The following is a 14,924-nucleotide window of genomic DNA, read 5'->3' as shown; positions in this document are numbered from 1 at the left end:
AGCATTGCCACCCCTTGAGGCACCTAAGACCTTCAGGCCACAGCTTCCTGCTGGAGCAATGGAAGCTTTGAAGATTGCCCATTCTGGTTCAATGCCCCCAACCTCCACAGGGATGCTAGAAAAGCTCTGGTGGAGGTGTGAGTTGAAGATCTATCAGACAGTGGGCTCCTCCAGATGTTCCCAGTTCACCCACACTTTCCATTTGGGCTTACCAGGTCTGTCCAAAGTCCTTCCCCTAACCTCTGATCCAACTCCAGTAAAGAACATTATTTCTGCTTTGAAATGTTCAAAGGCCAAGGATATATCTGATTTAGACACAGAGTTCCTAAAACCATATTCTAATGCACTGATAAAACCAATCACTATTCTTGTTATTAAGTCAGTTATCTCAAAGGAAGTACCATCATTGTGGAAATTAGCCACAGTAACACCCATCTTTAAATCTGAGGATAAGACATGGTTGATTACCGGCCAATCAGCATTCTTCCTGTGATTTCTAAAATAATTGAAGAATGGGTCTCCAAATTACTGATCGAACATCTGAATAGAGGACCTAATCTACTTCATCCAATGCAATTTGGCTTCTGTCCCCATCACTCCACTGAGTCAGCAAACTGTGTGTTTTTAGAAAAGGTTAAGTATATCCTGGATAAAAACTCGTATGTGGGTGCTGTGTTCCTTGACCTTAGAAAGGTATTCGACACAGTAGACCACCAAATACTTCTGAAAAATTTACATATTTCAACTTTCATCTGAATTAATACAATGGTTCGAATCTTATCTAATAAAAAGAGTACAATGTGCCACCGTAAATGGTTTTAAATCTCCTTTTCTTAACAGCCCAGTTGGTGTCCCACAAGGATCAATCCGTGGACCTTTACTGTTCTCGCTGTACATAAATGACTTACCAAATGTGTGCAAAGATTTCAGTGCACAAAAGTATGCAGATGATGTGGCCATTTTTACTCAGGGAAATAATGTGAAAGACATCACCTCAAAACTCACAGATGTGCTACACAATATACAATACTGGTTAAATGAGACTTGCCTGCAGTTGAATACAAAAAAAAAAAGTATGTACGTATGATGTTTTGCAAACGTCCCACTGACATTAGAAGGTCCAATGTGTTTTTTGACAGGGAGGAGTTGGAGCTGGTATCTCAATTTAAATATCTTGGAATTATCTTGGACTCAAACCTGTCCTTCAAAAAACATATTAAAAAAAGTCAAAAACAGAGTAAATTTTAATTTACTAAATTTTAAACATATACGTCCCTTTCTAACAATTAATACAGCCAAAACGTATCTCTTTTGCATGGTTTTCTCACACATTGATTACTGTTTCACCAACTGGGCATTTGCAGGAACCTCTGTATTAAAATCCATAGAACAGCTGTATAATAGAGCAGTTAAGATATATGATAGACAGTAACTCTTATCATGACTGTAGGGTTCTGGAAAAGCACAAGTTTCTAGACTTTGAAAATCTGAAGGTATTCAAATATGCCTGCTTCATATATAAATGTTTACATGGACCAGCACCAACTCCTGTTAAAGAATTCATACACATAGAAAGATTCACAGGGTACAAGATCTGACACAAGAGGTGACTGTGAGATTACTAATAGAAGAACCACCTTTTGTCAGAACGCATTATCCATTAAAGGTGGGCAAGCTTGGAACAACCTCCCAGTCACAATCAGGGAGAGCACCACTTTCAGTACTTTCACAGGACAACTGAAAACTTGGTTACTGGCAAATCAGACATGCAACCATCTGTAGCCTAAAACACAATTCAACTGTGGAGGCACCACTCGAGTTTCTTTTTCAGTTATATGTACACTACTACACTTGTGTTTAAGATATTGTGGGTATCATTAAGGGCCCCTTCACACATAACACGATTTAAGCAGACTAGCGCACGAAGGAGGAATTGCATGCCATTCGTGAAAAATCGTAGCTACCTCCAACACCTTGTACACATCACTACAACTGTTTGCGCACACCAGCAGCTGAAAGACAGACAGTGCCCTGTGAGAGCCCATTCGATCCCTCTCACACAATTCCAGGTGACACACACAAACATCTAACACCACTCGCCTGACACTTAGAAAATGTGTTACCATTCGCGCTGTCAGCATGAAAAAAGTCAGCACGAAAACAGCGAGCATATGGTAATTTTTGAGCTGGATGTGAAATTTGTAAGTGACCCCACAAGTGTGGCGTTCCAAAAAGCAACACACATGTGGTGCACGTGTCTTGCATGTGTGTGTGTCGCGCTCCATGCTCCCCCCTGAAATACATGTGGTGCATGTGTGTTTCGTGCCTACACACGTGACATGCTGGGGGGGGGGCACACTTGCATAGAATGCTTATGTATGTATAGACATGAACACATGTGGGGCCGGACAGGTGTGTCTGAACGCACACAGCACGACGAGGTGCCTCCCATCTGCTGACCAGAGACACAAATGACAGCTCAGTGCACAGGACGTGTTACATTATAAACACAGAGACCACAGCCAGGACAGGTACGTATATTAATAAGTACAACACTGCCTACATACACAATTACATAACAAATAACTATAAAATAATGATCACATAACAGAGAGCAACATTTTTGTGCATGCTCATGCATGTGAACGATTCCGCTTTGATGGCTTTGTGCACACGCATGCTCCAGCACTGTGTTCCCGCTGCGACGTTTTTGTGCATGCTCATGTGTGTGCACGAAGTTGTCTCAGCGGGATTATCCACGCCTGCCCGAACACGTGTCCCTTCCGATGTCAGCTCAATGTTTCGTGCGGGCTGTTTCGCCATGATTCACCCTGATTCCTACTTATTCGTGCTATGTGTTGAAGGGGCCCTAAACAAAGACATACACAACTTAGAGCAATGAGATATAACAGTGTCTGAAGCCATCAAATTCAAGAGATTAGTGAGTGCTGTATTAAGGCCGTCTTTGAGACTGTCCACTGAGTGACCATATTCAGAAAGAGACACCAGAATCTCAGCTAATCCTGCACTAAATGTGGTTGAGGTAGACAAACTACTGTGGCGTTTGGGTGATGTACAGACATCTAGTCTCATCAGGGAGGTTAATGGTACTTCAAACTTAATGAGTGAATGATCCAAAATGGCTAGTGTAAGAATGGCTATATCAATATCTGAAATCTCAATATTATGAATCAGGAACAAATCCAAAGTATTGCCATTGCAGCGCATTGATCTCAGGACAAATTGATAAAATTAAACCATTTCTAAAAGATTAAAAAACTCATTGCTGTGGGGATCCAAAGCCTTATTATTAACATGGATATTACAATCACCAACAACTAAGATTCTATCAACATGAGTCACCAAATCAGAAATTAAATCCCTGAATTTGTCTAAGAATTTGGAATAAAGGCCTTTATCCTTATTACCTTATAAAGGCATCTTTTTTAAAACCAAACACAAGAGTTCTTAATTGCCTAATTCCTTTCATCTTTGTTCTTCAAAGGTGCCAAGGGCAATAAAGGAAACCCTGGACACTCTGGTCCTTCTGGAGCAACAGGCAGGCCAGGAGTGGATGGTCACCCTGGCCCAGCAGGAGACCCTGGACCTCCAGTGAGTATTTACATTTTAAACACTGTATTTTAAAAACAATAAGATGAGCTGGTCTAATTATTTATGTTGCCCATGCAGGGTGCAGGATACACAGGGTTGCCAGGTCCCAAAGGTTATCCTGGTGATATTGGACCCAAAGGACTTCCAGGATATATAGGCTTTCCAGGGCCTGGTTTTCCAGGTTCTCAGGGTCCGCAGGGACCTAAAGGAAACCAAGGAAGTGCTGGCCTTCCAGGAATTCCTGGACGAGCAGGTCCTCCAGGTCAGAGACCATTAAATTCAGATTTCCATACATACCCACATGAGGTATCGTGTTATCTCTCAAGACGTATATGTTGTTTGTGCTTCATCAGGGGAAACTGAGAAATGTTGCTATGAATTTGAACCTGGAGGACCTGGTCCCAAGGGTGAACCAGGGTTACCAGGTAAGCCATTCCTTTGCTACTATCATTTACAGCACATGATTTGACAAACTCTTCAGAAATCAGTGTGCCCACCAATGTTGAAATTAGTAAAATTTATCAGCTGTATTTGCTCATTTGAAAATACACATTTGTTATACACACACAAGTAATGTCACACAAAAGGCAAGTGTTTTATGACTCTTAAGTAATTACTGACTCATAATGCAGCTTCAGTTTTAATTGACCCTTTCTAGGTACTCCAGGTGAGCCGGGAAGACAAGGTGTCCCAGGAGTCCCAGGACCCCCAGGCCCTAAAGGTTTTAAAGGAGATAATGGTGGAACTAGAGGGATTGGCCTTCCAGGTAAAGACTCGCTAAAGTTTAACCTTAAATTCTGCACACTATTTAACAATAATAGCAGGGACACATTGAGACACTGACTTGACACCCAAGTTCCTTTACTTGTACACTGACTGACACTGACAAAAAACTGAGTCACTGGACTGAATTTCCATCTAATAAATATCTGTAGTCCCAACTAAATTAAAATTAAATTATCTTGCATGGATGTGCTTTAGTTGGAGCTACATATATTTATTAGATGGAAATCCTGCACGTAATTGAATTGAGTTCATCCAATGAGTCATTTTTTTAATGTATGGTATTACATCTGTAATAGGACAGCCAGGTATAAATGGAGAGCCAGGTGTCCCTGGTTCTTTTGGAATTAGCCTGGATGGGCATCCAGGTCTTCCTGGCCAACCAGGACCCCCAGGAAAAAAGGGGTTCCCAGGAGATGTCTGGAGTGCTAACCCCTGGACACCTGGAAAAACTGGTCTTCCTGGAGCTGTAGGGAGGAAGGGATACCGTGGCATCACTGGAAACCCAGGGCTGCCAGGTGAGTGTAATTTTTCTTTCCATAAATCATCACAGTACTTTAGATTTTAGTTATTATCGTAGAGCTGAGGGTTTGGCAATCAGAAGCCAAAGCATTTTGATGAGCTGTGGAATGCAGCACCAGTACATGCTCCCAAACCTGACCGGACTCTTATTTCCCAAACAAACAATAAATGAAAAAGTTGCATAATTTGCTATGTGTTGCAGATTGTTTACTGCATACTGGAATTGGTAAAGCTTTAGTTCTTTTTGGTTGAATCAGAATCTGACATGATAATGAAATCACAGGGCCACATGGACAACCTGGGCGAAATGGCCCTAAAGGAGTGCCAGGTGACAATGGTGACCCCGGTGACACTGGCCTCCCAGGTCAACCTTGCACTGAGTGTGAGCTGAAAGGGCCTCCAGGCTCTCCAGGACTTCCAGGCAACCCGGGCCCTCGAGGAATACAAGGTGCACACATGACAGGAGAGGGACCAACTTCTTAAAATGATCGTGTTTATGTTGTCATTCTGAATGCCCCAAAATACTATTTAAAACCATCACCTGGATGACCAGATGACCATCACCTGGTCATCTGTGAATGCTAATTTTATTTAACTTTGCAATATTGCACAGGATACCCTGGAACAAAAGGTTTTAAAGGAGACACTGGAGTATCCGGTCATGGACTGAAAGGCCGACAAGGTTACCCTGGTACACCTGGGTTGCCAGGCCCGGCTGGACCTAGAGGCACACCTGGTCCCTCAGGAGATCCTGGGATTGATGGCCTGCCAGGACAAAAAGGTCAATCCCCTTTCTCAACATTTTCAAAAAACAACAAACAACAACAAAAAACAAAACAAAAAGAAAAACTGAAATAAATTGTTTGATAAGAAATCCAGTGTATAAACTGTTGTTATACAAGTGTGAATCTTATGAATTTATAAAACAGCATTTTTCCTTTATGGTTTTAACGTGCCTAGGTGAAAGGGGATACCCTGGCAAGGCTGGAGAGAGAGGTTTACCTGGCTTTTCTGGTCCCCCGGGACCCATAGGAGTACAGGGGGAGAGAGGCTTTAATGGAAAGCCAGGTGATGCAGGAGATCCAGGTTTGCCTGGTGTCAAAGGTAAGTCCTGAAATATATTGCATGTAATGTCTGTGTTCAGCTCCGAAAGATCTAGCAATGATATCTGCGCTTGGGTAACAAACCAGATAATTAAAGTGTGTTGTGTCCAGCATACACTGGAGTTTCCTTTGAATCATAATCTAATCTCTATTTTCTGTGGTCTGTTCAGGTTCACGTGGCCCTCCAGGTTTTCCAGGAATCTCCGAGATTGTGAATGTAACCCAAGGTCCATCAGGAGTAACTGGGAGAATAGGTCAACCAGGCAGATATGGGCTTCCAGGCAAGAAGCTAGTTAAAATGTTTCATGAAAATTCAGTAAGGTATATCTTCTATTATATATTCCAATTCTAAGGTAGAACTCTACTAGTGTATACTAAAGTATACCTAAATATTAAAAAAGAAGAGTAGAGCCACTTAGGTGCTCATGTCCTTTTTTAGAATCAGAAGTGAATTCTTACACTGTTCTTGGGCCTTCTTGTTTTCAAATTATTTTGTTTCTCACAGGCTTAAAGGGTGCAAGGGGACTGCTGGGTGATCCAGGACATGATGGATGGCCTGGTCCACCTGGGTTTAAGGGCATGACTGGTGAACCAGGTACAGCAGGAATACCAGGACCTCCTGGGCACTGCAGTACCAAAGGGTTCCCTGGTCCAAGGGGATATCCTGGACCTGATGGAGATCCGGTATTCCTGGGAAACTAAATTCTTGCATAAACCATTTTATTTACTGGTCTTAGTTCAGTGATTAAAGCACAGCGATCAACACTGTACTGTGTAATACACATTTTGTAAATCATTTATATGTAATGCTCTCCCAAGTCAAATAGTTTGAACATGTTCTTTTATAGGGAGATCTTGGGCTAAGGGGACATCCTGGAAATTCAGGGCTACCAGGATTTCCAGGGTCCAAGGGTAAGTTTGAAAACAGGGTAAACGTGTTTCATCAAATACACTAATGATCACTCACTCACTCATCTTCAACTGCATACTCCAGTTAAGGGGTCATGGGAGCTGGAGCCTATCCCAGCAATTATAGGGCGTGAGGCAGGATACACCCTGGAAAGGATGTCAGTCTGTCACAGGGACAGATAAACAAACACATGCACATATGGACAATTTAAAGTTACCAATCCACCTAACCTACATGTCTTTGGATGTGGGAGGAAGCCGGAGCACAGGGAGAGAACCCACGCAAACACAGGGAGAACATGAACCCACGCAAACACAGGGAGAACATGCAAACTCCACAGAGAAAGACCACAGGTGGGAAACGATCCCATGATGTTCTTGCTGTGACACAACAGTGCTAACCACTAAGCAATGGTGTTGCCCAAAGTTAAGCAATTCACAAACAATCAGGTCTCTCCCAACTCATCGTTACTTGCAAGAAGGGTGTCATTCCAGATGGAAGTAGCCTGTTGTTACCAGATCTTACTTAGTCCACATGGGTGGTGAGGCATTGTTTATCCCAGCTCTTAACTGCGGTTACTGGTAACAGTGAGTGATTAAAACCCATCCTTTTGTGGGGTCCTGAAATCTCCACAACCATTACAGTTGCACTGACACAGATGCCTTGTCATATTTACTTTGCTAAGAGCTGGAACATGAGTGTAGACATTGTGAAAGAGGCAAGTAAAGAAGACTGGCGAGGAAGAGAGATTGCAACCTAAATTTTGACTGGGAGCTAAAGGATTTTTTTTTAACCTATCAGGTTATATATTTATGCACTCTTCACTTGATCTGTTATTTATAAATCTGACAAACATGTTCCAGGTGAGCCAGGACAGTCTTTGGGACAGCCAGGTCCATCAGGACCCAAAGGATTGCCAGGGGAGAACGGACCTGACGGTGAGTTTAAAACCCACAATGATCAGATGAAAAATAAATCGCAATTCATTTGTGAATGAAAATTGTTCAATCTTATTTCATTGCCTCTTACTGTTTTTTTTAATATACCATTAACCTAATTCCCTCTATCTCATCTTCTCTATCATTTTTTTTCTTAGCTCCACAGGGACATGCAGGGAATGCAGGGGACCCTGGACCCAGGGGACACCCAGGACAACCTGGACACCCTGGCATTCCTGGGGATCCAGGATGGGTTGGAGTACCAGGTGAAGTCTTGTTGTCAAAACCAGAATCAGAATAGCCTTTATTCCCCAAGTATCTTCAAAGAATACAAGGAATTTGACTGGTTCGAATTGTAAATTTCTGTACAAGCATGTTTAAATAAACACTAAACACTCTATAATTCACAATAAAAAATGTGAAAATAAAATTTGCAATAAAAATGTGTGCAAAGGAGAAACAGACAGACAGAGGTTGTACATGAGGTCTATGAATTAGTGAGTTTCTTTGGCAGGTTAAATTGTTCATCACTGTTCATAGCTTGTGGAAAGAAACTGTTCCTGTGTCTGGTTGACACAGGAACAGGAATGGCTGCAATGAGCTCTCTAACATCAACCAGCGGGCAGTAGTTTAAACAGTGTGTGTCCAGGGTGTGAGGGGTCTGCAGAGATGTTACCAGCTCGCTTCATGGTCCTGGACTGGTATAAGTCCTGGATGGAGGGCAGGGTGGTTCCGATTTTTTTTTTTTTTCTGCAGACCTGACAATTTGTTGAAGTATGTGTCTGTCATGTTTGGAGGCAGAGGGAAACCAAACAGAGATGGAGATACACAGGACAGACTGGATGATGGATGTGTTCCTGGGGCAGGTTGAACTTCCTGAGCTGTCTGTGGAAGTACATTCTCTGCTATGCCTTTTTCCTGATGGAGTGTATGTGGGAGAGCCACTTCAGGTCCTGGGAGATGGCGGATCCCAGGTACCAGAAAGTGTCCACAGTAGACACAGTGTTGTTGAGGATGGGGGTTTTCTCCTGCAGTCCACTATCATCTCCACAGTCTTGAGAGGGTTCAGCTCCAGGTTGTTCGGACCACACCAAGATCATGGATGAGATCAATGATGGTATTATTGCCCGCAAAATTCAGGAGTTTAACAGAGGAATCCCCTGAGGTGCAGTTGTTTGTGTAGAGGGAGAACAGCAGTGGGGAGAGCACACACCCCCTGAGTGGCACCAGTGCTGACTGTCCATGTTCTAGATGTGATGCTCTGCAGCCTCACCTGCTGTGTCCTGTCAGTCAGGAAGCCAGAGATCGACTGACAGGTGCGAGCTGGCACACAGAGGTTGGACAGTTTTTGGTGGAGAATGTCGGGCATGATGATGGTGTTGAATGTTGAGCTGAAGTCCATGAACAGGATCCTCACATATGTCCTTGCAGAGTCCAGGTGCTGCAGGATGTAACATGTTGACTGCATCCTCAACTGACCTGTTCACTTGGTAGACAAACTGTAAATCTGGGTCAGAATGAGGAGATGAATTGAAAGTTTTTCCATAATGAAAGATATTGCAGATTCTAATCCAATTACATTTTTTCCACAAATCTGATTGGTTAATCGTACGAGATTTCAGACCATATATTATCAGGTGTAAAGTCACAAAATTTTTTGACAGTTTCACATTTCATGTATTACTCCATGCCCTGACTGCGCGCACTGCTACACAGATGTCAATAATGGCGGTGTCAGCTCACAGCGAGAGAAAGTCGCGTAGCGATGGCAATACCGAAATGGGTGATTTTAAGCTACCATACGAAAGTATTGATGTGGATTCTGATACAGAATTACAGTTTCACATTTGATGGATTTTCACATTTGATGGATTACTCCGCGCCCTGACCTCTGTTGTAGCGACGCTGCCTCGACGGTAAGCCTCATTGACCAAATTGTCTACAGAAAAATAAACCATGCAAAGGATGGAATTGGATGAGATTGGTAATAACCCCCTTGTGTCTGCTGATTTGAGGATGTTCATGCTGCTTATACCATCGCAAATTGAGTTTTACCGGTGACGTGTTAACAGAGTTATTCCCTAAGTATTTTCATAAATTACATAGACTTGTTAGTATTGCCAAAGCAGATAATAATAATAATAATAATAATAATAATAATAATAATAATAATAATAATAATAATAATAATAATAATAATAATAAAACATTTGAGCAAGTTTTTCCTTACCACTCTTGCCAGTGTGTTTCCTCAGGGGGTGGGTATGGTTAGCCCTTACTCATTTGTAGCATCTTATGGTGAAATATGTTGTGATTTGGTGCTGTATAACTAAATTGAATTGAATTGTAAGATACAAAAATGCACAAATAAACAATAAATTTGTAGTACAACCCCAATTGCAATGAAGTTGGGACATTGTGTAAAGTGTAAATAAAAACAGAATACAATGGTTTGCAAATCCTCTTCAACCTATATTCAATTGAATGCACCACAAAGACAAGATATTTAATGTTCAAACTGATAAACTTTGTTTTTGTGCAAATATTTGCTCATTTTGAAATGGATGCCTGCAACACGTTTCAAAAAAGCTGGGACAGTGGTATGTTTACCACTGTGTTACATCACCTTTCCTTCTAACAACACTCAATAAGCGTTTGGGAACTGAGGACACTAATTGTTGAAGCTTTGTGGAATTCTTTCCCATTCTTGCTTTATGTATGACTTCAGTTGTTCAACAGTCTGGGGTCTCTGTTGTTGTATTTTGCGCTTCATAATGCACCACACATTTTCAATGGGCGACAGGTCTGGACTGCAGGCAGGCCAGTCTAGTACCCGCACTCTTTTACTATGAGGCCATGCTGTTGTAACACGTGCAGAATGTGGCTTGGCATTGTCTTGTTGAAATAAGCAGGGACATCCCTGAAAAAGACGTTGCTTGGATGTCAGCATGTGTTGCTCCAAAACCTGGATTTACCTTTCAGCATTGATGGTGCCATCACAGATGTGTAAGTTGCCCATGCCATGGGCACTACCACACCATCACAGATGCTGGCTTTTGAACTTTGCGCTGGTGTATTCAATTGAATATAGGTTGAAGAGGATTTGCAAATCATTGTATTCTGTTTTTATTTACATTTTACACAACATCCCAACTTCATTGGAATTGGGGTTGCAGAGACACTGCTTCTTCACATCGAAAAGAGCCAGTTGGGTTGATTCGAGCATCTGGCGAGGATGCCTCTGGCCATCTCTGGAGGGAGGCCTTCCAGGCACATCGAACTAGAAAGAGACCCAGGAAACATTGCAGAGATTTTCACACAGGAAGAGTTCAAGGACTTGGCCAACGATAGGAGTGTGGGTTGGGCTGCTTGGTCTGTCACCACCGTCATCCAGACCTGGATAAGTGACAGAAAATGAGTGAATGGATGAGTGAATTTGGCCTTACAAATTAGACGTATGATTAGGAAATGATTGAATTATAAAAGAATAGGCTAAATGCTGTTTTATATCTGTCACTCTACAGGGATTACTGGTCTGCATGGTCCAGCGGGACAACCTGGATTCCCTGGTCTTCCAGGTCAACATGGCGAACAAGGGCCACAGGGTCCACCTGGAATTTATGGACTTCCAGGTACTACCATAACGTGTATGGTAGTGGTTAGAGAGGGCACAAACACTTTCAGGATATTTAGGTGTTAGTACTAATGTAAGTTGGCTTTATATGATTTGAGTGTGGAGATGCATCAGGCTTCAGACTTGTATTACAGTTTTTGCCAATTGCTTACATACATTTTGCAAAATTTGGCTCACTGTGTCAAAACTCTACATACAAGCAAGATAAGACACAACAGTTGCTATAAAATACCTCACAGCTCTGATAAAATGAAATGCTACAATCAAAACCTAAGGGCCCTGTCCCACTGGCGTTTAGGAGGATTTGCTCATGAAATGAGGAGACAAAAGCTGAGCGTCCGCAACAAAGGTGGGCGGAAATGACAAATGTCCCGGGGTGGATCAGCAAATACATGAGGAAGAAAAATGGATATAACAGGGAACAGAAGCGAAGGCGACCGCGGAGGCGCCCACACGAGGGGCACAGCGGCCGTTAGGCACTCGCTTCATCTGTGCCCACTCTGTCTGCATTAGAGGATGACATTTTTCGGGAATTCCCGTGGGTCACGTGATTCCTGCGGGATTCCCGCGGGATGGGAGTCAAAATTTTATCAACCCCGTGATTGGGATGGGACGGGAATACAAATGAACGGGAGCGGGCAGGAACGGGAATGCCAAAAATAGATGATGATTTTCATCTATTTAATGCCGCATTTACACCGGGCGTGATCAGACGCTACAAATTCACGGGGGTCGCGTGGCGATGGACGCGCCTCCTTCACCCGGTGTGTCGCTCTGCTTTTGCTGTGAAAATTCACCCTGGTGCGTCATCAAATAGGAGGTGCTTCCATTCCGCTCGCCGGCTCCGGTTGTCAGTCAAGTTAACATGACGGACCTTGATCACATGGAGCGAGTTGTTGTGGAGAGCTCCCAATACAGAGAGTATCATTATTTGCTGCAGGAGCTGATTCTGGATGACGGCCGCTTTCAGTGGTCCTTCCGCCTCTGCAGGACCCAACTTGAGGACCAACTGTCCCGTTCACGCGCGCACATGTAAACAATTAAAAAACAAAAAACTGTCATAATTGTGTTTAGAAACCAGTCACCATTTGTTTTATTATACATCTGTGTAGTTAATAAGTAAAATAATCTCCATGAACGATTCGCTTGCGTGCGCATGTAACATAAAAAGAAAAAGAAACACCGTTCCTGCTGCTGCTCGCTCCAAAAACTATGTCATAATTGTGAAATAAAGGACAAAAGAGACATAAGTCCTGCTCACAGGCTGCTACCAGATACAGGACATGTTCACATCTTCAGTCAAACTCCAGACATCTCCACGTCACTACATATTCAGTCCCTGATTGGTCATCACGGCGCGAGACATACGGGAGTGGGATGGGAGTGGGACTAATTTTGAGTGGGAGCGGGATGGGATTGGGAGTCATCTTTACAGGAGTGGGACGGGATGGGATTTTTTTTTTTTTACTCCAGTCCAGGATTGGGACAGGGTGGGATTTTTTTTTTTTTTTCTGGGAGAGGGATGGGACGGGAGTGAAAATCCACTCCCGTGTCATGCTCTAGTCTGCATGCACGACATACCATTTGCGACTGTGATGTGGCCGTGCTGAGCACGCGTCATATGTTTTGCACGCTGTCCCGGTCCGCCGCCAAGCCGCACCAACCCGTCGGTTGCGGATATCAGCGGATGACAGGGGATATGCGGCGCGTTGGCTGTGTATGTCCTGCGTATGTCTTCAGTATGTGTTTAGGCAGTGATGCGGATCTCATCTACAGCAGGATTTTTGAGCCACTTAAAAATCCTGGCTGCGGACATGCGTGCCTCTGCGGATGATCACGGACGTGTTCGGATGGCGGTCGACTCATACAGGAATGTTACACGGTTATTGCAGTTGTTTGGCGGATGTGGGCCACTTTTGTGCGCATTCCATCTGCAAATCCTCCTAAACGCCAGTGGGACAGGGCCCTAACAATCCCTTCCATATTTTGACTTCCGAAAAACCAGGACGCTTGGCCCGACAGTGAGATACTTGAAGATTACTGAAAGATGCCTTCAATTTTAGTACATTTAAAGTATGTTTCCTCTAAATTGATAGAAAAATTGTTATATTACAAAATACTATGTATAACCAAAGACACAAATTGGCTTCTCAGAGAAACCAGGACATGTCCTGGGAAAACAGGACATTTGGTCACCCTAATTTAACTTCATAGGAAGTTAGCTTTGAGTTGGCAAAAGTTGTTGTGCAAGCTAACGTCCGCAGAATGTCTTGTAAATGACTCCATAGTTATCAGGTTACAAAAACAGCATTTTCAGTTTTAGAAGTGTTTATATCTCACTAGTTTTTACATAATATACCAGAAACAGAGCTGTTAGCAAGTAGCTACACCAGGAAGTGATGTCACCATGCTAACCTCAGTGAAATGTCTTGTAAATAAGTTCAGAGGTGTTAATATGTTAGAAAAACAGTGTTTTCAGTTTTAGAAGTGTTTGTTACTCACTAGCTTTTACATAATATATGAGAAACATGTATACAAACATACAAAACAAAGCTGTTTTGAAGAGACCAGTGACTGGGGTCACGGTGCAGCTCTACTCTGATTGGCTGTCACCCCCGTCACTCAAAAACAAAACGGATCAGATTAAACCAGAATGTGACATTTCAACTTCTTAAAATATGTATTAAAATATATTAAGGTTAGCCATCTTTGAACTTGTCCAAGGTCTGTGTCCCAAGAATGTTCCCTATGAATTTCAAGAGCAGTAATTGGACTGAACTTATGTTGAGCACAGACAGATGGACAGACGGACAAAAAGCCTTCGCAGTACCCGATCACCATATTTGATGGCCTCGGGTAAAAATGAAGAGAAAACATCATACCAATACAACCATTAAATGATGCTAGATAGCATTTTGTTAAATTGCTGATGGCACTCATTTGGAATTTCATATCAGGGTTTCCTGGAGCACCAGGCCTGAATGGCCTCGATGGGCTGAGAGGTCCAAAAGGGATAAAAGGCTCAAGTGGTAATGTATATTTAAACATCTTTACATGTTATCAGTTTTATCTGGTATGTCTGGGGGTTTCTTCTTTACAGTATAACCAAAACTTTGAAGACAAACCAAAAAAGGAAAGTTTATTTAAATGAAAATACTGCATTTTTGTTACCAACATTCTGAACTAATTATTATATGTCCATATGCTTGGTTAAATCACTTCAGTATCATATCCTTATATCACCAATTATTTACTCCTCCAATGGTTGAAGGCATAGATATTCCTGGACCTCCAGGACCTGATGGTTTTCCTGGACCAAAAGGACACAGAGGTCACCCAGGGCCTCCAGGACTCACTATTCCTGGCCCTAAAGGCCCCCAAGGCTCATTTGGCTACACAGGTATCTACGTTATCTCTCAGAA

At 42.7% G+C, this 14,924-nt stretch overlaps 1 protein-coding gene across 1 annotated transcript in view; it reads left to right on the top strand.

Annotated features, from left to right (window-relative positions):
• The window catches only part of LOC117521266 (collagen alpha-4(IV) chain-like), a 63,116-nt gene that overhangs the window by 32,571 nt on the left and 15,621 nt on the right, over window positions 1–14,924 (top strand). The window contains exons 23-38 of the mRNA XM_034182594.1: window positions 3,506–3,612; window positions 3,691–3,874; window positions 3,966–4,037; window positions 4,271–4,378; window positions 4,695–4,913; window positions 5,201–5,365; window positions 5,531–5,698; window positions 5,878–6,021; window positions 6,191–6,301; window positions 6,526–6,704; window positions 6,869–6,932; window positions 7,794–7,868; window positions 8,027–8,134; window positions 11,393–11,500; window positions 14,460–14,531; window positions 14,774–14,902. Coding sequence (XP_034038485.1) covers window positions 3,506–3,612; window positions 3,691–3,874; window positions 3,966–4,037; window positions 4,271–4,378; window positions 4,695–4,913; window positions 5,201–5,365; window positions 5,531–5,698; window positions 5,878–6,021; window positions 6,191–6,301; window positions 6,526–6,704; window positions 6,869–6,932; window positions 7,794–7,868; window positions 8,027–8,134; window positions 11,393–11,500; window positions 14,460–14,531; window positions 14,774–14,902 — 2,013 coding nt within the window. The remainder of the gene's footprint in view (window positions 1–3,505; window positions 3,613–3,690; window positions 3,875–3,965; window positions 4,038–4,270; window positions 4,379–4,694; window positions 4,914–5,200; window positions 5,366–5,530; window positions 5,699–5,877; window positions 6,022–6,190; window positions 6,302–6,525; window positions 6,705–6,868; window positions 6,933–7,793; window positions 7,869–8,026; window positions 8,135–11,392; window positions 11,501–14,459; window positions 14,532–14,773; window positions 14,903–14,924) is intronic.

The sequence above is a fragment of the Thalassophryne amazonica genome, chromosome 12, assembly GCF_902500255.1.
Source record: "Thalassophryne amazonica chromosome 12, fThaAma1.1, whole genome shotgun sequence".
Taxonomy (NCBI): Eukaryota; Metazoa; Chordata; class Actinopteri; order Batrachoidiformes; family Batrachoididae; genus Thalassophryne; species Thalassophryne amazonica.
Note: the sequence above shows the minus strand (reverse complement) of the source record. Positions and strands in the feature narration are given on the sequence as shown.